The sequence below is a fragment of the Salmo salar genome, chromosome ssa01 (genome assembly GCF_905237065.1).
Source record: "Salmo salar chromosome ssa01, Ssal_v3.1, whole genome shotgun sequence".
NCBI lineage: Eukaryota > Metazoa > Chordata > Actinopteri > Salmoniformes > Salmonidae > Salmo > Salmo salar.
The window spans coordinates 80,923,569-80,949,903 of record NC_059442.1 but is presented as its reverse complement, the minus strand read 5'-3'; the positions used below and the strand labels follow the sequence as shown (position 1 = coordinate 80,949,903).

General features: G+C 43.3%; 1 protein-coding gene across 3 annotated transcripts in view; it reads left to right on the top strand.

Moving 5' to 3' along the window:
* The window catches only part of cyth1b (cytohesin 1b), a 58,684-nt gene extending 32,349 nt beyond the window's left edge, over positions 1-26,335 (top strand). For 2 of the 3 annotated variants that reach the window (XM_014213444.2, XM_014213450.2), the window contains exons 2-13: positions 1,432-1,514; positions 12,825-12,889; positions 13,622-13,688; positions 13,786-13,904; positions 14,288-14,368; positions 14,450-14,562; positions 14,666-14,814; positions 20,581-20,693; positions 22,079-22,157; positions 22,293-22,364; positions 22,476-22,630; positions 24,548-26,335. In XM_014213444.2, coding sequence (XP_014068919.1) covers positions 1,432-1,514; positions 12,825-12,889; positions 13,622-13,688; positions 13,786-13,904; positions 14,288-14,368; positions 14,450-14,562; positions 14,666-14,814; positions 20,581-20,693; positions 22,079-22,157; positions 22,293-22,364; positions 22,476-22,630; positions 24,548-24,626 — 1,175 coding nt within the window. In that variant the 3' untranslated portion in view covers positions 24,627-26,335. The remainder of the gene's footprint in view (positions 1-1,431; positions 1,515-12,824; positions 12,890-13,621; positions 13,689-13,785; positions 13,905-14,287; positions 14,369-14,449; positions 14,563-14,665; positions 14,815-20,580; positions 20,694-22,078; positions 22,158-22,292; positions 22,365-22,475; positions 22,631-24,547) is intronic. The other variant, XM_014213439.2, reaches the window with a different exon arrangement.

Sequence of the window (26,335 nt, the reverse complement as noted above, 5' to 3'; positions counted from 1 at the left end):
TGCATAGATAATAAGCAGAGTAGCAGTAGTGTAGAAAGGGGGGGGGGGTGCAATGCAAATAGTCTGGGTAGCCATTTGATTAGCTGTTCTGGAGTCTTATAGTTTGAGGGTGGAAGCTGTTAAGTCTTTTGGACCTAGACTTGGTGCTCTGGTACCGCTTGCTGTGCAGTAGCAGAGAGAAGTCTATGACTAGGGTGGCTGGAGTCTTTGACAATTTTTAGGGCCTTCCTCTGACACCATCTGGTATAGAGGTCCTGGATGGCAGGAAGCTTGGCCCTGGTGATGTTCACAATACATTGAGGTATTGTGTGTAGATTGATTTTAGAATAAGGCTGTAATGTAACAAAATGTGGAAGAAGTGAAGGGGTCTCAATACTTTCTGAATGCACTGTATACACACCTCTTAGTTGAGTACTAGGCCTACGTGTACAAAAGACACGTCACAACAGTCTTCAATGGATAAAATTGAGAACTTTAGCAGGTAATTTCAATTTGTTTTGTAGAAGACATTGAAGTCTGTTGTGAGAAGACCTAAACTGTTGTTAGTAGCCTAAATGACTTCCTTGTGGTTCTGTACATTTCGTGGATTTTTCTCGTTTGTGTAAGTGTAAGGTCAGTAAACAGGCATAGGCCAACAGTGTGTGTGTTTTGTTGTTGAAGGTGCAGCCACCACACATCCAGTGGCAGTAGAGCTATGACAGTGTGTTCTGTCACACACACTGACCTCTAAACTATGCCGCTGGCCTGATAGGAGCTGCCATGAGAGATTACTTCATAAGCTGATATGTAAATCCATTCTGTTCTCTTCCCCTGATGAAATTTGGGACTCGTGTGTGTGTGTGTGTGTGTGTGTGTGTGTGTGTGTGTGTGTGTGTGTGTGTGTGTGTGTGTGTGTGTGTGTGTGTGTGTGGGCGTGTGTGTGTGTGTGTGTGTGTGCACGCACCAGGGAGATGTTATTCTCATGTCCATGTTTCAAAATGGGAGCTGATATTTTGGTCTTCTGCTTAGCTGGCCTACGGTGTGATGGGTGTCCTTTGTCCATCTCTCTCGCGCGCTCTCTCGGGTGGACACGTGGTGTTTTGCCTTTCACTTATTTTTGTATTGCAGATATTGTTCAGGCTTGTGTCTGGGAGGGTTGGTTTGGTCTTGTGAGTGAGTACTTGGTGTGGTGCTTGAGTGCTTCGTTGGCATGGGGGGGCTGGTTTGTAAGGTTTATGTGGGGGTATGTCACCTCAGTCGTTGGCTAGAAGGGGGTTGGAGTTTGGGGTGTAATTTGATGGATGTAGGCTCTGTTGCCATGGTGACCCAGAGCACTATTATCCTCACTTTCTACTTAACGCTCGCTCGCTCTCTCTCCCTCTCTTTTAATTTTCACTACATTTCTCGCCCTCTCTCTTCCTCTCCCCCTCTCTCTTCCTCTCCCTCTCTCAGTGCCTCATGATCTGAGTCCCAAGGAGAAACAGGAGTTGGAGAGCATACGCCGCAGGAAACAAGAACTACTGCAGGACATACAGGTAACATACACTTCAGTAGCGGACCGCTGGAGCCTTCGAACCTTTACTGCCAAATGCAAAGCAGCTGATTCTGTTATTGAATGTCAATTTTCTCTCTCTGGTTTTAATTGGTTAAACCTGAAAGAGCATGTCCTAAGAATTAGGACCTCCTCCTCAACGCTGGTCCTGATTTCTACTCGCAAAGTAGTCCCTCTTCACTGGCCGATCATGAAAGTGGTAGAGAAGGGGAAGGGGGGGTACTGAAGGAACGCATTTGTCCACTAGAGCGTTACATTCTAGATCAGGGGTTCCTAACTATTTTCCCCAGAGCCCCCTTATTCACTTTTGTAGTATTGTTTGAGAGAGTCTATATTAAATACAACACCAGCTTTATTTAATTTAATTTGAGGGACCTATGCATTTTTTGTTTTTCTTAAGATAATTTTCTGCAATTCTACCTGGTTTTACAAGACTCATGATATATTTTAGGCAGGCTATTTAATAATAATGGATAAGGAAAATAAAGTCTAGAATTGATTTCCCAGATGTTATTCCATGACCAAATATATTTTATTATGATCATTTATATGAACCCTCAATTTAATAAAAAAAAACAAGGGATACATCTGAATACCTACAGATTTTTTTTAACCTGATTTTAAGTCAAAACTGTGACTAGGCCACTCGGTAACATTTATATCGTCTTGGTAAGCAACTCCAGTGTACACTAAGTGTACAAAACATTAGGAACACCTGCTCTTTCCATGACATAAACCCTTCCAATTCAATTCTGGACCATGAAGCCAGTTCCACTGCTTTTTAAAATTGTTCCCCTCTAATCACAGACTGATTTAGACATGGGACACCAGGTGGGTGCAATTTAAATATCAGCTAGAACAGAAAACCAGCAGGCACCAGACCTCATAGGGTGAGAGTTGAATACCCTGACAGACTGAACAGGTGTATCCAGGTGAAAGCTATGATCCCTTATTGATGTCATCTGTTAAATCCACTTCAATCAGTGTAGATGAAGGTGAGGAGAGATTTAAATAAGGAATTTTTTATCCTTGAGACATGGATTGTGTGTGCGCCATTCAGAGGGTGAATGGGCAAGACAAAAGATTTAAGTGCCCTTGAATGGTGGTAGGTGCCACACTGGTTTCAGGGTGGTAGGTGCCACACTGGTTTCAGGGTGGTAGGTGCCACACTGGTTTCAGGGTGGTAGGTGCCACACTGGTTTCAGGGTGGTAGGTGCCACACTGGTTTCAGGGTGGTAGGTGCCACACTGGTTTCAGGGTGCCAGGCACTGCAAAGCTGCTGGGTTTTTCACGCTCAACAGTTTCCTGTATGTCTCAAGAATGGTCCACCACCCAAAGGACATCCATCCAACTTGACACAACTGTGGGAAGCATTGGAGTCAACATGGGCCAGCATCTCTGTGGAACGCTTTCGACACCTTGTAGAGTCCATGCCCCAACGAATTGAGGCTGTTCTGAGGGCAAAAGGGGGTGCAACTCAATATAAGTAAGCGGTTCCTAATGTTTTGTACACTCCGTGTGTATTTGGCCTTGCATTTTAGGTTATTATCCTGCTGACAGGTGAATTTGTCTCTTGTCTGTTGGAAAACAGACCTGAACCAGGTTTTCCTCTAGGACTTTGCCTGTGCTTTGCTGTATTCCTGGACCTGTACAAATCAGCTGGGCTAGACAATCTGGACCCTCTCTTTCTAAAATGATCCATCGCCATTGTTGCAACCCCTATTACCAGTCTGTTCAACCTCTTTCGTATCGCCCGAGATCCCTAAAGATTGGAAAGCTGCCGCGGTCATCCTCTTCAAAGGGGGTGACACTAGACCCAAACTGTTATAGACCTATATCCATCCTGCCCTTTCTAAAGTCTTCGATAGCCAAGTTAACAAACAGATCAGTGACCACTGATCTATCATCTATCACTCCAGTGTTAATTTGCTAAATTGTAATTTACTTTGATACCATGGCCTATTTATTGCCTTACCACCTCACGCCATTTGCACACACTGTATATAGACTTTTTCTATTGTGTTATTGACTGAACGTTTGTTTATTCCATGTGTAACTCTGTGGTTTGTGTTGCACTGCTTTGCTTTATCTTGGCCAAGTCGCAGTTGTAAATGAGAACTTGTTCTCTACTGGTCTAACTTGCTGGATGCTGGTGGCAAGTTCCTGTGAATATTACAGTAACGTACTTTCCGCTAGCCAGAGATGGGCAAAGATCCCTCAAAGTATCTTGTTACAAATACAAAATACCTTGAAGGCCAACGTATCCTTAATTACAACCAAATTCTCAGTAACGGTTACAGAAAGGTTGTACTTGCTATGACGTGTTTTCTTATCAACCTTAGTATAATGCACTGACTAAGTTGCTCTGGACAAGAGCACTTGCTAAATGACCTAAATGTAAAAATGAACTTGCAAAGCACACCGCTGGGTATTATTCTGAGTTCCACCCTTAAACTACTTGTATTTTGATCAAATTAGGCCTAGTTCAGGGGCTGATACCCAGGAGTGTTCTTTGCAAGTGTTCATTTTTACATTTTGGTAACTTAGTAGACACACTGATCCACAGTGACACTGTCAGTGCAAGAACATAGCACAGTCATAGCAAGTAAGAAGGTTATGTTACCGAGAATGTTGTTATTGTTAAGCGGGCTATTTGCAAGTTCATTTTTGTATTAGGAAATGTATGCATTCTTATTAAACTTACAAAATAGGCCACATGAATTGTAGTTCAGGCCAGTGAAATACAAATGACAAAATAGGTGTTGAAATACCTACTGTACTGTATATCAAATACATGGGGCAGAATTACTGCCTGTCATTGACACCAGCTACCTGGACTGTAAATCTGCAACAGTTTACTTACCACTGTTTCCAGTAATGCATTGTAAATTCTAGAAATGCAGCATGTTACTGTAGACAAGTGTTCCAGTAATATGCTGTGCATTTGTGTTTCAGTAGATTTGATGCAATAATGATAAATGGAACGGTAGCCAGTAGGTTACTGTAAATTACTGGCAGCACAGAAGCGGCAGGTAGCATAGCGGTTAGAGCTTTGCGCCAGTAATCAAAAGGTTACTTGTTTGAATCCCTAAACCGACTAGGTGAAAAATCTGCTGACTGTACTGAGCAAGGCTCATTTTTACTTTTTAAAAACAAAAAAGGTAATTTAGCAGGCGCTCTTATCCTGTGGGTGTGTGCAAACATTAGTATTAGTATTGTGCTAGAGTTGAGTCTATTGGTAAAGGATGATAGGGCCCCAGGGGGGCTGATGGAGTGGTAATGGAGTGTCTAATGTCCCTGTTACCGAGACTGGTGACGTGGTGGTTTCCATGGTGAGGGGACAGAAGGCGGGGCTGTCGAATTGGTAACCCAAACACAGATGGATACATCAGAGTCAGCAGACACCCTCATGCACATTGTCCTCTGACGATTATCCCTCTAATCTGTTAGAAACCGGTCTGTAACCCCCTCTGGGTGTGTCCAAATGGCACCCTATTCCTTATGAAGTGCACTGGTAGTGGTCAAAAGTAATGGACTATGTAGGGAGTAGGAAGCCATTTGGACGCAGCGTCTGTCTGCCCCCAGGACCATACAATTACCCAATTGGCAATTACAAGCAATGAACTGGTTCTACAATGTAAAAGGCATTTTCCACATCTATTGTTACATTGGTACATTCATCTTAATCAGACTTAATGATGGTTAATATTTCAGCACCATGCATACATGGACCAATATTTTATCTTATTGAACGTTCTGACCCCAAAGCGTGGAGCGCAGGCCACGTAGCATATTTCTGTTACACTGAGCACCATGCTCGCTCCTATTACGCACAACCATAATGGCAGAGACATAGGGCTGTATCACAACCGGCCGTGATTGGGAGTCCCATAGGGTAGCACACAATTGGCCCAGTGTCGTCTGGGTTTGGCCGGTGTAGGCTGTCATTGTAAATAAGAATTGTTCTTAACTGATTTGCCTTGTTAAATAATATTTTTTTTAAATAGGACACAGACACACAGAACTCCGACATAACACAGGAAATACGAATTAAATAAACAGAACTTCTCCTTCATTAGTCTTGCGAACATTCATGTGCACTATAAACATTGGGCCCACTCAGAGCAGGGTACGAAATGGTTGGCTAAATTAAAATGTATTATAGGCCTACGAAACAGAATTGACTGTTGAAATTAACAGTACAGTCGTGGCCAAAAGTTTTGAGAATGACACAAATATTAATTTTCACAAAGTCTGCTGCCTCAGTTTGTATGATGGCAATTTGCAAATACTCCAGAATGTTATGAAGAGTGATCAGATGAATTGAAATTAATTGCAAAGTCCCTCTTTGCCATGCAAATGAACTCAATCCCCAAAAAACATTTCCACTGCATTTCAGCCCTGCCACAAAAGGACCAGCTGACATCATGTCAGTGATTCTCTCGTTAACCTCTATGGGCTAGGTGGGACGCTTGCGTCCCACATACTCAACAGCCAGTTGAATCCTGTGGCGCGTTATTCAAATCCTTAGATATGCTATTACTTCAATTTTTCAAAAATATGACTATTTTACACCATTTTAAAGATAAGACTCTCGTTAATCTAACCACACTGTCCGATTTCAAAAAGGCTTTACAACGAAAGCAAAACATTAGATTATGTCAGCAGAGTACCAAGCCAGAAATAATCAGACACCCATTTTTCAAGCTAGCATATAATGTCACATAAACCCAAACCACAGCTAAATGTAGCACTAACCTTTGATGATCTTCATCAGATGACAACCCTAGGACATTGTTATACAATACATGCATGTTTTGTTCAATCAAGTTAATATTTATATCAAAAACCAGCTTTTTACATTAGCATGTGACTAGCATGTGACAAGCATTCCCACCGAACACTGCCGGTGAATTTACTAAATTACTCACGATAAACGTTCACAAAAAGCATAACATTTATTTTAAGAATTATAGATACAGAACTCCTCTATGCACTCGATATGTCCGATTTTAAAATAGCTTTTCGGTGAAAGCACATTTTGCAATATTCTCAGTAGATAGCCCGGCATCACAGGGCTAGCTATTTAGACACCCAGCAGGTTTAGCACTCATCAAAGTCAGATTTACTATAAGAAAAATGTTCTTACCTTTGTTGTCTTCATCAGAATGCACTCCCAGGACTTCTACTTCAATAACAAATGTTGGTTTGGTCCAAAATAATCCATCGTTATATCCAAACAGCGGCGTTTTGTTCGTGCGTTCTAGACACTATCCTAAAGGCTAAATCAGGGTTACGAGCATGGCGCAATTCGTGACAAAAGAATTCAAAATTTTCCATTACCGTACTTCGAAGCATGTCAACCGCTGTTTAAAATCAATTTTTATGTATTTCTTCTCATAAAAAAGCAATAATATTCCGACCGGGAATCTGCGTTTAGATAAACAGACAAAGGAAAACAAAGCATTCGGTCGAAGCGGACACGCGCCTAAGCCCATAGTACTCTGAGTGGCCACTTGCCAAAAGCGATAAAATGTTTCAGCCAGAGCTTGCCTCGATATCATTCAACGTTTTCCCGGGCTCTGAGACCCTATGGAAGACGTAGGAAGTGTCACGTTATTGCACAGATCCTGAGTCTTCAATAAAAAGAGCCAAGATGAAACACTACTTCTCAGACAGGCCACTTCCTGCTTGAAATCTTCTCAGGTTTTGGCCTGCCATAGGAGTTCTGTTATACTCACAGACACCATTCAAACAGTTTTAGAAACTTTAGGGTGTTTTCTATCCAAAGCCAATAATTATATGCATATTCTAGTTACTGGGCAGGAGTAGTAACCAGATTAAATCGGGTACGTTTTTTTATCCAGCCGTGTCAATACTGCCCCCTATCCCCAACAGGTTAACACAGGTGTGAGTGTTGACGAGGACAAGGCTGGAGATCACTGTCATGCTGATTGAGTTCGAATAACAGACTGGAAGCTTTAAAAGGAGGGTGGTGCTTGGAATCATTGTTCCTCTGTCAATCATGGTTACTTGCAAGGAAACATGTGCCGTCATCATTGCTTTGCACAAAAAGGGCTTCACAGGCAAGGATATTGCTGCCAGTAAGATTGCACCTAAATCAACCATTTAAGAACCATCAAGAACTTCAAGGAGAGCGGTTCAATTGTTGTGAAGAATGTTTCAGGGCGCCCAAGAAAGTCCAGCAAGTGCCAGGACCGTCTCCTAAAGTTGATTCAGCTGCGGGATTGGGATTGGGGCACCACCAGTACAGAGCTTGCTCAGGAATGGCAGCAGGCAGGTGCGAGTGCATCTGCACGCACAGTGAGGCAAAGAGTTTTGGAGGATGACCTGGTGTCAAGAAGGGCAGCAAAGAAGCCACTTCTCTCCAGGAAAAACATCAGGGACAGACTGATATTCTGCAAAAGGTACAGGGATTGGACTGCTGAGGACTGGGGTAAAGTCATTTTCTCTGATGAATCCCCTTTCCGATTGTTTGGGGCATCCAGAAAAAAGCTTGTCCGGAGACGACAAGGTGAGCGCTACCATCAGTCCTGTGTCATGCCAACAGTAAAGCATCCTGAGACCATTCATGTTTGGGGTTGCTTCTCAGCCAAGGGAGTGGGCTCACTCACAATTTTCCCTAAGAACACAGCCATGAATAAAGAATGGTACCAACACATCCTCCGAGAGCAACTTCTCCCAACCATCCAGGAACAGTTTGGTGACGAACAATGCCTTTTCCAGCATGATGGAGCACCTTGCCATAAGGCAAAAGTGAAAACTAAGTGGCTCGGGGAACAAAACATCGATATTTTGGGTCCATGCCCAGGAAACTCCCCAGACATTAATCCAATTGATAACTTGTGGTCAATCCTCAAGAGGCGGGTGGACAAACAAAACCCCACAAATTCTGACAAACTCCAATCATTGATTATGCAAGAATGGGCTGCCATAAGTCAGGATGTGGCCCAGAAGTTAATTGACAGCATGCCAGGGCGGATTGCAGAGGTCTTGAAAAAGAAGGGTCAACACTGCAAATATTGACTCTTTGCATCAACTTCATGTAATTGTCAATAAAAGCCTTTGACACTTATGAAATGCTTGTAATTATACATCAGTATTCCATAGTAACATCTGACAAAAATATCTAAAGACACTGAAGCAGCAAACTTTGTGAAAATTAATATTTGTCATTCTCAACTTTTGGCCACGACTGTACAGGGATGGAATGATGAAACGCTAGCTATTATTATTGTTGTAATGGATGTCGTATAGATTTACCACATAGGGCCTATGTATTTACATGTGTGAAAGCAACAGCAAACATTTCAACAAGAAAAAAGCCCCCCCATTGGCAGGAGTGTGGAGAGCGCAAGTGAAGAGCTTCGCATATGGTGTGTCTTCGCCACAGTAATAATTCATTTTAACAGCAAATTCCAAGTACAAGCTTCATAACTAAATGATACATTTCAAGCAATTTTTACATACCAAAAGATCAGTAGGCCTATGTTGGTAATTGTTGCTGGTGAGCCAGCAAATAAAACTGTTAATATTCTTGATTTTATTTAACTAGGCAAGTCAGTTAAGAAAAAATTCTTATTTACAATGATGGCCTACCAGAAGGCAAAAGGGATTAAAAATAAATACAAATATAGGACAAAACACATCACGACGAGAGACACCACAACACTACATAAAGAGAGACCTAAGACAACAACATTAGCATGGCAGCAACACATGAAAACACAGCATGGTAGCAACACAACATGACAACATGCTAGCAACATGGCTGCAGCACAACATGGTATAAAATAGGAACCTTGTAGCAGTCATAAGAGCATGAAATCGGCAGAAGGCAGGTTGATCCTCAACACAGGGGCCCCTCAGGGGTGCGTGCTCAGTCCCCTCTGTTCACTCATGACTGCACGGACAGGCAGTCACTCCAACACAACCATTAAGTTTGCCGATGACACCACAGTGATAGGCCTGATCACCGACAACGACGAGATATCCTATAGGGAGGAGGTCAGAGACCTGGACGGGTGGCGCCAGGACAACAACCTCTCCCTCAACGTGATCAAGACAAAGGAGATGATTGTGGACTACATGAAAAAGGGGACCGAGCACGCCCCTATTTTCATTGACGAGGCTGTGGTGGAGCAGGTTGAGAGCTTCAAGTTCCTTGGTGTCCACATCACCAACAAACTGACATGGTCCAAGCACACCAAGACAGTCGTGTAGAGGGCACGACAACACCTATTCCCCCTCCGGAGACTGAAAAGATTTGGCATGGGTCCTCAGATCCTCAAAAGGTTTTATAGCTGCATCATCGACAGCATCCTGACCGGTTGCATCACTGCCTGGTATGGTAACTGCTCGGCCTCTGACCGCAAGGCACTACAGAGGGTAGTGCGAACAGCCCAGTACATCACTGGGGCCAAGCTTCCGGCCATCCAGGACCTCTATACCAGGCGGTGTCAGAGGAAGGCCCTAAATATTGTCAATGACTCCAGCCACCCTAGTCATAGACTGTTTTCTCTGCTTCCGCACAGCAAGCGGTACCGGAGCGCCAAGTCTAGGTCCAAGAGGCTTTTAAACAGCTTCTACCCCCAAGCCATAAGACTCCTGAACATTTAATCAAATGGCTACCCAGACTATTTGCATTTCTCCCCCCCCCCCCCCCCCATTATTTTACACCGCTGCTACTATCTGTTGTTATCATCTATGCATAGTCACTTTAATAACTCTACCTACATGTACATATTACCCCGTACCGGTACCCCCCCCCCCTGTATTTAGTCTCGCTATTCTTATTTTACTGCTGCTCTTTAATGACTTGTTGCTTTTGTTTATTATTCTTATCTGTATTTTTTTTTCAACTGCATTGTTGGTTAGGGGCTCGTAAGTAAGCATTTCATTGTAAGGTCTACACCTGTTGTATTCTTCGCATGTGACTAATAACATTTGATTTGAGTCCCATTGCGTTAGGTCTTGGTCTGGTGGTTTAAGCATGTCCCTGTTTAGGTCACCTAACAGGACAAATTCAGACTTGGTGTAAAGGGCCAGGAGCGAGCTTAGGGCATTTAGGGTACAGGCCAGTGCTGATGGTGGCCGATAACACCCAGCATCAGTCAACAAAGTTTAATGTGTAAAACCAGCAAATCAAATTGTTTGGGGACAGACTTGGTGGAGACAACCGAGCACTGAATGTGATCCTTGGTAAAGTTTGCCACTCCCCCACCTTTGGAAGATCTGTCTTGCTGAAAAAGGTTATAACCAGAAAGGTTAACATCAGTGTTCAAAACTCTCTTTCTTAACCACGTCCCTGTAATGACCAACACATCTGGATTGGAGCTGTGAACCCACACTTTCAATTGATCCATTTTAGGTAATAAGCTTCTAGTGTTAACGTGCAGAAAACTCAGGCTTTTACAAGAGCACAAATCATTGAAGCAGATATCAGAGCACAAATCAGAATTGGGGCTAGCAACAGCAGATGGCCAGGGTGTTCATGCACATTTCCAGATATAATCGGAAGTAATACAATTAGGGCACGACAGAGGACAGGGAGAGCTCTGCAGTGCGGATTTTATAACATTTGAATGTGCATTAGATGGCAACAAGATCATATTGTACAGCAATTTCATCAGGTAACATGAATACAAAGCCGGCGAGAGGTGGTTAGAATAGGATGGGAGGCCAAGAGTCCCTGTAACCAATAGAGAGTCAGAGTCCCGAGTGTTAGAACAAACAGTCTGTCTCACGGTTGGCCAAACAAGCAAGTTCATAGTCAACAAAGCATGCAGGAGTCATGAGGCAAATAGCATAAAGCACAAGAGAAAAATATAACAACTTGGGGCTAGCCATTGTAAGTTCAGAGTCACTTGTCTCAACAGTGCATGTGTGCTGGAAACGAGCGAAAGCTCGGGAGAGAGGGGGGGGGAGTGTGGCGGGGGTACCTATACCAGACGGGGAGACAGGCCAGATCAGACGGTGAACAGATCGCCAGGTGGAATCCAAGCAGCAGTGCAGCAGGCAACAGGAGTAGGTGTCACACCCACTTGGGAGAAGCTTTTTTCGGGAGGCTAACATAGCTGGTAAGTCTCTGTCCGTCTTTTCCATGTAGAAAACGCCGTCGTTAGGTAGCTATATCTTTTCAGTGTTGGTGAATGGTCCTTTACGACATCCAAACAAAGTTCTCCTGTGGCTGTTGTATTTTGGGGATTCTGCAGAGGTTGTCTTCTCTGCACAGATGGAGGGGGCTTCATAAGCCAAACAATGTTTGGAGCTGCATATTTATTATGGCAATCCTCTCGTCCTACAATTTCACTTTTGCGCTGCACCCGATCCTATAGCTGTATGCAACAGCAAATCCGTAATCTGTTCGCTAGCTCACCGACCTGTGTTGATTGACAGTTTTCTGGTCCAATCACAGTGCCGAGTGTGCGTTTCACAAGCCAATCTGTCGCAGGTTTCTTTTGCAAGAGCGATGCTGCGGCTACTGTCTCTGGATGTGTGTAGAGTAATCCACATTGACTCCATGCCACAAAATGAGTGACAGGTGGGGGGAGGTATGGAGGGGGAGGGTTGTCTGGTTTGACCCTAGCTAGCAGCAGGTGCATCAGTTCCCAGTGAGACCATCTGTAGAAGATTCACCCACTTACCACCACCTACACAACCCATAGGACTGTCTCCACTTAGCTCCTCCCACACAACCCATAGGACTGTCTCCACTTAGCTCCTCCCACACAACCCATAGGACTGTCTCCACTTAGCTCCTCCCACACAACCCATAGGACTGTCTCCACTTAGCTCCTCCTACACAACCCATAGGACTGTCTCCACTTAGTCCTATGGGTTGTGAAGGAGGAGCTAAGTGGAGACAGTCCTATGGGTTGTGAAGGAGGAGCTGTCTCCACTTAGCTCCTCCCACACAACCCATAGGACTGTCTCCACTTCTCCCAAACAATATAGAAAGTATGTCTCCTGTCAGAATCCTTCAAAATCCTTGTTCAAAGGCAGATATTTCAGTTGGTTTACGTCTTGTAAACACACTCCATCCATACACCAATTACATATACACAACAAACTTCCCTCACTCTTTTTTCTCCCGCCTTCATTCCTCTCTCTTCCTCCCTCCCTCTCTTTTTAGTGCCATGGGTATGAGTATTAGCTTAGGCTGCATCAAAGCTGCTCTGTGGAGTTGAGGGATGGTCAGACATCACAAGACAGACGGAGTAATGTGATCTCACTGTACCATACACTCATCTCTCTCTCTCTCTCTCTCTAGAGGCTGAAGGACGAGATAGAAGAGGTGACGAATGAAATTGACAACCTGGGCATTACCAAAGAGAGGTATGATCTGTATGTGTTTCCATGTCTGTTATTGTGATTGTGTATCACTCTACTGAGGACTGTGTGCGTTCTACCCTTTGTGTGGTGATGGCTTTGGGTGTAGCAAAACTGCCCCTCCCTGCCTTCAGGCTATGCTCAAACCCTACACCCCAACCCTAGCACTCTGTTCTGCCACCTGTGGTCTCAAGGGCCATCACACCCCAAGCCCACCCCCTGAAAAATAAATAGTTGCACTTGTCTTTTCCTACTAGCACTTTGCTGATACTACTTACTACTACTGTGATATGTGTGGCTGTCTTACCTAGCTATCATCAGATGAATGCACTAATTGTAAGTCGCTCTGGATAAGAGCGTCTGCTAAATTACTCAAATGTTTAAAAAAAATTGGGAGAGGGAGAAGAATCATCCTTAGTGAAGTGTCCCCAGACTCCCCACCCACTAACCCATGGTATTGGTAATGATGTCAGTGATCGGGTGTCTGTGTGTCTCCTTTAAGAGTGATTTGGTCTGGGCCAGTGGTTGCCCCGACGCTACAGACACCTAAATGAGTTAATGGGGCTGTTAATTGAGGGATGGTGTTAATAACATGTATGAAGTGTGTGTATAAATGGTTTACAACGATTTCTGTCTGTTATGAAGGTAATTGGAATTGTGTTTTGAAGGTCCTATGTAGTGTTTAGGTAGGCTCTATGAATGTGTTCTACAGACTTCTTAACTGGGTTTTGTCTGTAGAAAAAGCATGCAGAGAAACAAGCAAGTGTCCATGGGCCGTAAGAAGTTCAACATGGACCCCAAGAAGGTGAGGGAGAAACCCAATGACAAACTAGCCCCTAACCCCTACTCTGTGCTGTGGTTGGGGTTCTGTGTTTTGATTGGCTGTGTGTACCATCAATCAGGGGATCCGGTTTTTGATTGACAGCGGTCTGCTGAAGAACACCAGCGATGACATTGCCCAGTTCCTCTATAAAGGGGAGGGGCTTAACAAGACCGCCATCGGAGACTATCTGGGGGAGAGGTGAGAAACGGGTGGGGGGGTGAGCAATATTGAGTGAGGAAGGGAGAGAGAGATTGATGGATGACCTCTTAAGTGGGTTAATGCATTCTCAACTCAGTGATATTGATTTGGCCCATCCTCCCTAGACAGACACACACACTGGCCACAGAAAGGAGGTCAGTATTAGGAGATTATAGATTATATTTGGGTTTCTGTTTGCAGAGCTGTTCTCTGAGAAATCTCACAGAAACGTTTTGAAAAAAGGAGAAACAGAATGAACAGGAAACGCAAATGTTTGTTTTTAAAACGTTTAATTACAGTATTCCCTACTGAACGTGTCCCTGATCTATTCAGTTTTATGGCCATAAACTTGAATACTGTCTGTTGGTATGTGTTTTCTGTAGAAATGACTTCAATCTTGAGGTTCTACATGCCTTTGTGGAGCTGCATGAATTCACAGACCTCAACCTGGTCCAGGCCCTCAGGTAACACACACACACGACATCTCTCTTGCACGCATGCACACACACACACACTCCCTTATGATTGCATGTCCTCTCACCCAGGCAGTTCCTTTGGAGTTTCCGGTTGCCAGGCGAAGCTCAGAAGATCGACAGGATGATGGAGGCGTTTGCCCAGAGATACTGTCACTGTAACCCTGGGGTCTTCCAGCACAGCGGTATAGAAAGGCCACCATTCTCACACACACACACACACACACACACACACACACACACACACACACACACACACTAACCTTCCCGTCCCTCTCTGTGCTCCAGATACGTGTTATGTGTTGTCATTTGCTGTGATCATGCTGAACACCAGTCTCCATAACCCCAATGTGAAGGACAAACCCTCCCACCAGAGATTCAGCGCCATGAACAGAGGAATCAACGATGGAGGTGACCTGCCCGAGGACCTACTCAGGGTAACTATCACTTTCTCCATCCCTCTGTCCTTTTATAAAGCTCTCTCTCTTCCCCTCCCTTTATCTATACCTCTAGTCTCTTCCACCCTCTATCCATACAATACTAGAGGTTGAGGACCTGGTCACACATGAGAAACCATCCTGTGTTTGCAGCAAACGTCTGTCTATATACAGTGTCGTAACGATGTGCAAATGGTGAAAGTAGAAAAAAGAAAATGAACCAACATAAATATGCTTTGTGTTTACAATGGTGTTTGTTCTTCACTGGTTGTCCTTTTCTTGTGGCAACATGTCACAAATCTTGCTGCTGTGATGACACACTGTGGTATTTCACCCAATACATCAATTAAAATTAAATGTTATTGGTCACATACACATATTTAGCAGATGTTATTGTGGGTGTAGCGAAATGCTTCTGTTCCTAGCTCCAACATTGCAGTAGTACAGCGCCCTCCACTAATAATGGCACCCTTGGTAAATATGAGCAAAATATGAGAAAAAAAATGTCTATTGTTTATCCTCTTGGTCTTTCATTCAAAAATATTCACACAAATCCAAAATTTAATTAAAGTAAACAAAAAATGTAATCATAAAACACACATTTCTCATATGTGTGTGCCACAGTTATTGGCACCCTTCATTCAATACTTTGTGCAAGCTCCCTTTGCCAAGATAACAGCTCTGAGTCTTCTCCTATAATGTGTCATGAGGTTGGAGAACACATGGCAAGGAATCTCCTCGTTAGCGCATCCCATCGATGTGGATGGGGGTGTGCTCCCTCTGCTGTCTCCTGAAGTCCACGATCAGCTCCTTCGTTTTGTTGACGTTGAGGGAGAGGTTATTTTCCTGGCGGAGTGGGAGTTTATCAAAATTGGATTTGTTTTTTAATTCTTTGTGGATCTGTGTAATCTGAGGGAACTATGTGTCTCTAATAAGGTCATACATTTGGCAGGAGGTTAGGAAGTGCAGCTCAGTTTCCACCTCATTTTGTGGGAAGTCTCTCGCTCTCTTTCTCAATATCTCTCCATGTCTCTCTCTCTTCTCTCGTCTCTCTCAATTCAATTTGCTTTATTGGCATGACGTAACAATTTACATATTGCCAAAGCGTACTTTGGAGATTAAGTGATACATTTACAATATTAAAATAATAATAATCAAGATTGTCAACGGTACAATGAGTAACAACAATAATGAAGCGTAAAAATAACCATACAATTGACAATAACGTAGAGGACATGTGCAGGTTGGTTGGTCTGTCAGACACTGTCCCTCATTTTATGGCAGCTATGTAGTGCGCTGCCAACCCACAGTGCTCTGCGTCCTCCCCCAACAGGATGGGTAGCCTATTCTCATCAGAGAGGTCTTTGAAACCTTGAATAAGGAAATTACACTATTTGTTTTATATTTTGGACATTTTGTCAGGAAATACAGCTCTGTCTCAGGTTCTGCTGTGGTGTAGTGGTTGCACAGCCTTTTCTCTACACGGAGCCAGGTTTCCTGTGTCCACCCTTCCCAATGACAAGGCTGTGCTCATCGAGCATGTACTTTGTCAAGGTTTTTCTAAGGTTTTAATCAGTCACCATGGTCAAATAGTTTGCCATGGTGCCCGATAGCACTGATTTGTGCTTGTTTCCCAATAGGTAATGTCGTTTTGTTTTGACTTTTGTAATTTGTTTTTTGGTCCTGAGGCTTCAGTGTGTTAGTAAAACAGGTTTGTGAACCTGAACCAGCTGGATGAGGGGACTCTTTGCTCAGCTCTTGGCATTGCAGGGCTTGGTAATGATATGAGAGGGGGTCACTGTATTTTAGATGTTTCCAAAACTTAATTGCTCTTTTTTTAGTTTTTATTATTAGTGGATGATGGCCTAATTCTGCCCTGCGTGCATTGTTTGTAGTTTCTCTGCCAATCTTACAGAACTCTGCATGCAGGGTTTCAATGAGGTGTTTGTCCCATTGGGTGGAATCTTGTTTTGCAAGTGGAACCTCGCTGCCATATAGTGCAATTGGTTCAATGACACATTCAATTAGTTTTCGCCAAATTTGAGGTATTTCGATTTGATTTAGTTTTTTAGAATGCCCGGTGGGCTTTCTCTCTGTTCATTCACCGCCTCATTAAGGTGTCCCGTAAGATTATTTTTAAACCTAAGTAATTGTAGTGTGTGCCGTACTCTATATTTTGTACCAATAATGAACTTTGGTCTAATTCCCTGAGATCTGGATCTTCTCTGGAAAATGAAATATTTTTGTCTTTTTTGGGTGTACTGCCAGGGCCCAGGTCTGGCAGTACTGCTGTAGCAGGTCCAGACTCTGCTGTAGGCCATGTGCTGTGGGTGACAGCAGGCACAGGTCATCTGCAAAGTGCAGGTGTTTAACCTTTCAATTGTGGAGACTAACACCAGGGGCTGAGGATTTTTCTAGAATACCACTATTGATGTAAATATTGAAGAGCGTGGGGCTCAGATTGCAAACCTGGCGAAGGCCCCGCCTCTGGTTAAAGAATTATGTTATTTTCTTACCAATTTTGATGCTGCGCGTATTGCCAGTTTTAATAATGTAATATGTTTTACCCCCTACACCACCTTCAATAACTTTGTAGAACAGACCTGTAGGCAAAATAGAATCAAATGCATTTTGGAAGTCGATAAAGCAAGCGTACATTTTGGTGTTATTTTGGTGGACATGTTTATCTATCAGGGTGTGTAGGGTGTAAATATGATTGGTCATGTAATGTTTTGGTATAAATTGAATTTGGCTTTTACTCAAGACATTGTGCTTATTAAGGAAGTTTAGAACTCTTGCATTTATAATACTACAGAAAACCTCCCTCAAATTATTGTTCACAGAAATGCGTCTGTAATTGTTAGGGACAAATATGTCTCTGTTCTTAAAGATTGGGGTTATGTGTCCTTTATTCCAGATGTCAGGAAAATAACCTACAGTCAGGATCAAATTAAACAGTTTTAATATAACCAATTGAAATTTTGCACTAGTGAATTTGAGCATCTCATTTAGGATGCCATCAGGTCTGCATGCTTTTTAAAAATTTTGGGCCTGAAGTTTCTTATAGAGCTCCTGGTCAGTCGTTGGGGATTCCAATGGATTTTTATTGTTCTTTATAGCTTTTTCTAATCCATTCAATTTCTCATGAATTTGGCATTGCTCGGTGTTTGCATCAGTTTGAACGGTGTTGTAGAGTGTTTTAAAATGGGTTGTCCATATGTCACCATTTTTGTATTGCTAATTCCTCTAGTTTCATTTTTTTTGGGGCGTTTTCCAATTTTGCCCCAAAAATGTTGTTCATGGACTTCTCAATTAGTGTCAGCTGCTTGCTGTTGTACTGGGCTTTTTTGGTTCTGAGCGTATGTTTATAGAGTTTTAGTCTCACAGTAATAAGGCATAAGGAGTAATTCACCATTATTTGGGTCTCTGTGCTTTTGGTTTGATAGTGTTGTCATCTGTGGTCTTTTTTGGTTTGTTTTTTATAAATCCAGTTGTGCTTCTTTTGCCGTTTGCCTGACTATATTGTTGATGTTTTTTACTGACAGATTGATGCCTTATTTACTGTGAGTGGATGTGGTTCCCAGAAAGTTACCTAAGAGTGTTTAGATTTTTTATCTTTCTCAATCTCTCTCTCTTTCCATACCTTTCTCTCTCTTTCCAAATCTCTCTCCCTCCATATCTCTCTCTTCATATATCCCTCTCGCTCTTGCTCTCTTGCTCTTGCTCTCTCTCTCTTGCTCTTGCTCTCTCTCTCTTGCTCTTGCTCTCTCTCTTGCTCTTGCTCTCTCTCTTGCTCTTGCTCTCTCTCTTGCTCTTGCTCTCTCTCTTGCTCTTGCTCTCTCTCTTGCTCTTGCTCTCTCTCTTGCTCTTGCTCTCTCTCTTGCTCTTGCTCTCTCTCTCTCGCTCTCGCTCTTGCTCTCTCTCTCTCGCTCTTGCTCTCTCTCTCTCGCTCTTGCTCTCTCTCTCTCGCTCTTGCTCTCTCTCTCTCGCTCTTGCTCTCTCTCTCTCGCTCTTGCTCTCTCTCTCTCGCTCTTGCTCTCTCTCTCTCGCTCTTGCTCTCTCTCTCTCGCTCTTGCTCTCTCTCTCTCTCGCTCTTGCTCTCTCTCTCTCGCTCTTGCTCTCTCTCTCTCTCTTGCTCTCTCTCTCTCGCTCTTGCCCCCTCGCTCTTGCTCTCTCTCTCTCGCTCTTGCTCTCTTGCTCTCTTGCTCTCTTGCTCTCTTGTTTTCGCTTTCTCGCTTCTTCGCTTCGCTTCTCGTTTTCGCTCTCGCTCGCTTCTTCGCTCTCTTCGCTCTCGCTTCTTCGCTTTCTTCTCGCTTTCGCTTTCTTCTCGCTTTCGCTTTCTCGCTTTCTCTCGCTTTCGCTTTCTCTTCGCTTTCTCTTCGCTTTCTCTTCGCTCTTCTTCGCTTTCTTCGCTTTCTTCCGCTTTCGCTTTCTCTCGCTTTCTCTCGCTTTCTCTCGCTTTCTTCGCTTTCCTTCTCTCTCGCTTTCTTCGCTTCTCTCGCTTCTCTTCGCTTTCCCTTCTCGCTTTCTCTCGCTTCTCGCTCTCTCTCGCTTTCTTCTCGCTCTCTCGGCGTCTCTCGCGCTTTCTCTCGCTTCTCTCTCGCTTTCTCTCGCTCTCTCTCGCTTTCTCTCGCTTTCTCTCTCGCTCTCTCTCTCGCTTTCTCTCGCTTTCTCTCTCGCTTTCTCTCTCGCTTTCTCGCTTTTTCTCGCTTGTTTCTCTCTCGCTTTGTTTTCTCTCTCGCTTTCTTGTTTCTCTCTCTCGCTTTGTTTTCTCTCGCTTCTTGTTTTCTCTCGCTCTTGCTTTCTCGCTTCTTGCTTTCTCGCTTTCTTCGCTTTTTCTCTTCCTCGCTTTCTTGCTTTCTCGCTCGCTCTTGCTTGCTCTCTCTCGCTCGCTCTTGCTTGCTCTCTCTCGCTCGCTCTTGCTTGCTCTCTCTCGCTCGCTCTTGCTTGCTCTCTTCGTCGCTTGCTTGTTTTCTCGTCTCGCTGCTTGTTTTCCCGCCGCTCGCTTGCTTGCTTTCTCGCCGCTTCTTGCTTGCTCTTCTTCGCCGCTTCTTGCTTGTTCTCTCGCTCGCTTGCTTGTTTCTTTCTCGCCGCTTGCTTGTTTTCTCTCCTTGCTTGTTTTCTCTCGCCGCTTGTTTTCTCTCGCCGCTTGTTTTCTCTCGCTCGCTTGCTTGCTTCGCTTCGCTTGCTTCCTTCGCTTCCGCTTCTCGCCTTCTTGTTTTTGCTTCTCGCTTGCTTTCTCGCTCTCGCTTTCTCGCTTCTCGCTTGTTTTCGCTTGCTTCTCGCTTGCTTCTCGCTTTGTTTTCGCTTTTGTTTCTCGCTTTGTTCTCGCTTGCTTTCTCGCTTTCGCTTGTTTCTCGCCTCTCGCTTCTTCTTCTCTCGCTTCTCGCTTCGCTTTCGCTTCTCGCTTTCTCGCTTGTTTTCCGCTTCCGCTCTCTCGCTTCCTTTTCGCTTTCCCTTCTCGCTCTTGCTCTCTCGCTTGCTCTCTCGCTCTTGTTTCTCGCTTTTGTTTTCCGCTTGTTTTCTCGCTTGTTTCTCTCGCTCTTGCTCTCTCGCTCTTGCTCTCTCGCTCTTGCTCTCTCGCTCTCGCTCTCTCGCTCTCGCTCTCGCTCTCTCGCTCTCGCTCTTGCTCTCTCTCGCTCTTGCTCTCTCGCTCTCTCTCTCGCTCTTGCTCTCTCTCTCTCTCGCTCTTGCTCTCTCTCTCTCTCGCTCTTGCTCTTTCTCTTTCACTTTCTCTCGCTCTTGCTCTTTCTCTTTTGTGTGTAGAACCTTTATGAGGGTATAAAGAACGAACCCTTTAAAATTCCAGAGGATGATGGGAATGACCTCACACACACTTTCTTCAACCCTGACCGGGAGGGCTGGCTACTCAAACGAGGTGAGAGAGTCAACTTTGCTGTAAAAGTCTTATACAGCACAGGACAGCAAGCTTTATTGATGCTTCCACTCCCTCAGATGGACAGATGCAGAACTACACTCTCCTGTTTGGCCTTCTCATTCATGCCAAGAATATAGCGTATATAATGAGTATAAACATATATAATGTGTATAAGTATTTATGGCTCAATGTAGTGTCTTTGTTTTTTTTCTTCCTCATTTGTTTTGGGGGATTTTGGTCTCCAGGAGGTATGTAAATATGTATTTATGGATTGGAAGCCTGACGCCTTGATCACACCAACAGCGTCATTTTGGTACACTAGAAGTACATTAATTTCCAATGGAACATATGCGTCAAACTGTATGTGTAGACGGCTTGACAGAAATGGTAGCAGAAGGTGAATGTTGAACTATTGTTGCACACATATCCAGATGATGCTGCTTACTATTTTGCGTAATAACGCTATCGGTGTGATCAAGGCGTTAACCTCCTCAGCCTGTATGTGCTTTGCTTCTTGGTGCTGCTTCCCATACTCTGCCATGCAACCCAAGAATGAAAATCCATGAAAACCATGAAAATCTACTGTTAACTATGATTTCATTATAAAGAATGAAATGGTGTTTAATTGTTGGTAAGATGTGATTTATCTGCTCTTTAATCTGTGCACGATGTCATTGAATTCAACGCAAACAACATTTAAACCTAACCCTACCATCCAATCAGTATCTCAACCATAGAGATATATAGAGGACTCTAGTGCTCAAAAGCCCGTTGCTGCATGGGCAGGGCAATTGAGGACTTTTACCATTTTGAAGTAGTCAACTGGGTTGGACTTCCTATGGGTTAAAAAATGATCACAATTCCATCCGGGTCATCAGGAGGGATCAGCTAATGAATTATACTTGTGAGCAAATATTTCATAACTGCAGGTGGCAGTAAATCGGCAACCTTTATACCTGTTCAAACAACACACTCCAGGTGGCAGTATGCACCTTTTCAGTTTTGTTTAGCAACTCACAGAAGTAGTAGAAGAAGAAAATGTACTACTTCAAAATGGAGATGGCCTCAATGGCACTGCCTGTGCACTTATAGACGCCATAATGGGACAGATACAAAGAAGAGTCCTCTATCATTCTGTATGATCTCAACTAATGCATTGCATTCATGGTTGACTTTGTTGCCATCATGCTGTGTCTTATGAGAAGCATGACTTCATTAAAGACTACCTGGAATGCGTCCATAGCCTCCTGCCTGATACTGGCTGATGTCTGTGCTGCCATCTGTCTGTCTGGACTGTCAAGGGGCACCTTTTTAATCTGTGGATTTTGCTTGTTCTAACCCATTCATCTTATGAATCCTGATTGAACTCTAACCTTTAACCCCCTCAGGAGGGCGTGTGAAGACGTGGAAGAGACGATGGTTCATCCTCACAGACAACTGCCTGTACTACTTTGAGTACACTACTGTGAGTTGCTCTCTTTCTATTCCTCTCTTTTTCTGTTATGCTTTTTTCTCCATTACATGCAATGTACCAGTTGTGAGCTGTAATGCTCTCGCTGTGCTTTCTCTCTTCTCGTTTCTCACTCCTCCCTCCCTCCAGGATAAGGAGCCTAGGGGTATCATCCCTCTGGAGAATCTGAGTATTAGAGAGGTGGATGACTCCAAGAAACCAGTAAGTTACTTTCTTTCTCTCTCCGTCTTTTCCTGTGCTCTTTCTCCCTGTTTCCTTTTAAAAGCCTCTGAGTCACATCTATCTCTCTCCCTCGCTTTCTCTCTCTCTCAGAATTGTTTTGAGCTGTTCATCCCGGACCACAGGGATCAGGTGATCAAGGCATGTAAGACCGAGGCGGACGGACGTGTTGTCGAGGGCAACCACACTTTCTATCGAATCTCCGCCCCCACAGCTGAGGAAAAGGAGGAGTGGATCACCAGCATAAAGTGAATTCTTGGTGGTGTCCCAATAACTTCTCATTCTTCCTGAAGTGTATATGCATTCAAAAAACACCATTGGATTTGTGTAGGCATGCGCTAGAGGGACTTTCCATATACAGTTGAAGTCTACGTAAGCCTTAGCCAAATACATTTAAACTCAGTGTTTCACAATTCCTGACATTTAATCCAAGTAAAAATTCCCTGTCTTTGGTCAGTTAGGATCACCACTTTATTTTAAGAATGTGAAATGTCAGAATAATAGTAGAGAAGGATTTATTTCAGCTTTTATTTATTTCATCACATTTCCAGTGGGTCAGAAGTTTACATGCACTCAATTAGTATTTGGTAGCATTGCATTTAAATTGTTTAACTTGGGTCAAACGTTTCGGGTAGCCTTCCACAAGCTTCCCACAATACGTTTGGTGAATTTTGGCCTATTCCTCCTGACAGAGATGTTGTAACTGAGTCAGGTTTGTAGGCCTCCTTGCTCGCACATGCATTTTCAGTTCTGCCCACATTGTCTATAGGATTGAGGTCAGGGCTTTGTGATGGCCACTCCAATACCTTGACTTTGATGCCCTTAAGCCATTTTGCCACAACTTTGGAAGTATGCTTGAGGTCATTGTCCATTTGGAAGACCCATTTGCGATCAAGCTTTAACTTCCTGACTGATGTCTTGAGATGTTGCTTCAATATATCCACATAATGTTCCTCCCTCATGGTGCCATCTATTTTGTGAAGTGCACCAGTCCCTCCTGCAGCAAAGCACCCCCACAACATGATGCTGCCACCCCCGTGCTTCATGGTTGGGATGGTGTTCTTCGGCTTGCTAGCCTCCCCCTTTTTCCTCCAAACATGACGATGTTCATTATGGCCAAACAGCTCTATTTTTGTTTCATCAGACCAGAGGACATTTCTCCAAAAAGTATGATCTTTGTCCCCATGTGCAGTTGCAAACCGTAGTCTGGCTTTTTTATGGCGGTTTTGGAGCAGTGGCTTCTTCCTTGCTGAGCGGCCTTTCAGGTTATGTCGATATAGGACTAGTTTTACTGTGGATATAGATATTTTTGTACCGGTTTCCTCTAGTATCTTCACAAGGTCCTTTGCTGTTGTTCTGGGATTGATTTGCACTTTTCGCACCAAATTACGTTCATCTCTAGGAGACAGAACGTGTCTCCTTCCTGAGCGGTATGATGGCTGCTTGGTCCCATGGTGTTTATACTTGCGTACTATTGTTTGTACAGATGAACGTGGTACCTTCAGGTGTTTGGAAATTGCTCCCAAGGATGAACCAGACTTGTGGAGGTCTAAAAAGAAATTCTGAGGTCTTGGCTGATTTCTTTTGATTTTCCCATGATGTCAAGCAAAGAGGCACTGAGTTTGAAGGTAGGCCTTGAAATACATCCACAGGTACACCTCCAATTGACTCAAATGATGTCAATTAGCCTATCAGAAGCTTCTAAAGCCATGACATAATTTTCTTGAATTTTCCAAGCTGTTTAAAGCCACAGTCAACTTAGTGTATGTAAACTTCTGACCCACTGGAATTGTGATACAGTGAATTAGAAGTGAAATAATCTGTCTGTAAACAATTGTTGGAAAAATTACTATTGTCATGCACAAAGTAGATGTCCTAACCGATTTGCCAAAACTATAGTTTAACAAGAAATTTGTGGAGTGGTTGAAAAAACGAGTTTTAATGACTCCAACCTAAGTGTATGTAAACTTCCGACTTCAACTGTACCAGTCATTTACTTTCAAATCCATTCCGGGAAGTGAACAAGTGCACAATTTGGGAGAAAGGAGAGAGTTTTGGGTCTTATTTGTTTCAAGTCATGTCATGTCCTATCCTTCATCTGTATGATCCTGCTCTAGTCTCATGCCCAAAAGTTAAATTCATATTGCTCTCCCCTCTTAATGTAGAAAAGGCATCAGCAGGGACCCCTTCTACGAAATGCTGGCAGCCCGGAAGAAGAAGGTGTCTGCCCTGACAAGTCTGTAGGAAAGACCCAGGCTCCAGCACTTCAGCAGGAGGAGCAGGCCTCACTCTATTCTACAGCCCCGTGTTTGTGCCCATGGACCTGAACTAAAGGAACTATGGAACTGTATACACAAGAAAGCAGAAGATCCCCAAAGCCTGTTGAAAGTCTAGGTGGATGCTGTCATCATATTGATCTTGCTTTCTTCAGATTCACAAACACTGGAGGGGAAAGATTATGAAGGGGCACAGGGTTGGGACAGGAATGCAGAGAGGATTAGATGTCCTTTTTCAGTGCCCTCTACAGGAAGTTACATAGTGCAATATTATGCTTTGATAAAAATTAATAGAGGAAGGCAACCTGAACCTTTTTTACACAAACCTCTTTTTCTGAGGGTTCTTGTCATAGTGCTGTTGTAACTACAGAACATTTCTTTCTGAATGGTTCTCATAACAAACCACCACTGTTTCTCCTCTCTCTCTGTCTGTGTGTGTCTGTGTGTGTGTGTGTGTGTGTGTGTGTGTGTGTGTGTGTGTGTGTGTGTGTGTGTGTGTGTGTGTGTGTGTGTGTGTGTGTGTGTGTGTGTCTCTTTCTTTGGTTCCATGTTTGTTTAAATGTGTCTAGGTAATTGGTAGGAATTGCCAGGGACTGACCTCACGATGCAATATCACGCTACTTAGGTGCCGATACGATATGTATTGCGATTCTCATGATTCTATATGTATTGAGATTCGATACTGTGATTTTGCGATTCGATATTCCAAACATATTTCTCAGGATATGTCTGCTGCAGAGGGACAAGAGAGCCATGAGATAATGAGTTTTGATCAGTCATGGAAATGAAATTGCTGAAAACAAATTGGCTCCCTATTTTAAACGAAGATGGAGAACAAGCTATAAATGAGTTTTGGTGCAGGTAAAGCCAACTAGCGCAACAATAATATTGCCATATTGTCAAAACGATATGATACATCATCAAAAATAATATCCCGATATGTAACCGTACCGATTTTATTCCCGCATCCCTAGTAATTGGGCTGTGTCAGTGAGCCAGGGTTTGAGATATGGGAGCTGGGTCGGCAGAATAGTTGCAAAAAACTCTCTACCCAAAGCCTTTCTTTGCCATCACTGTATTAGTTCTGTTCTTCATTTAGTTTTTTTGTGTTGATACGTCTGTTACTGCAACTGCACAGTCACGTGGAAGGAGGAGGAATGGCAGAAGGGAGAGAAAGAAATGAAGGTGAGTGGTAGACAAAGGATCATAACATCACTTTGTTTCGGGTTGAACTATTCAGTCTTTTATTCTGATATTGTGACAATTAAAAGTACTTTTGTAGAAGCAGCAATATGTTTGCAGAGAAAGGATTTGGTGAATAAATAAAATACCTAAGGTCTATTAAGACCTTATTACAGTGTTATACAGTTATGTGCTGTCTGTTACAAATGTGTTATGATAGAAATGCATCTCTTATGATATCAAAATGCTCTTTTGGAGGGCTGTGACTTAGTTTTTATAATGGCAAATAAATTAATCGACAATGGTTTTGTTCTCAATGTACTGATTATGAAATGTAAGTCAAGATTGAATTATATACGTTTATTTACCTATAATGCACATCATTTGTTTGTTTTGTATCATGAAGGTTTCTGCTGTTTATACCCTTATTATGCCATCATGTTTTTGTTCATTTGATTTCACATTACCAAAAATAAATCTCCAATGCTAGTCTAA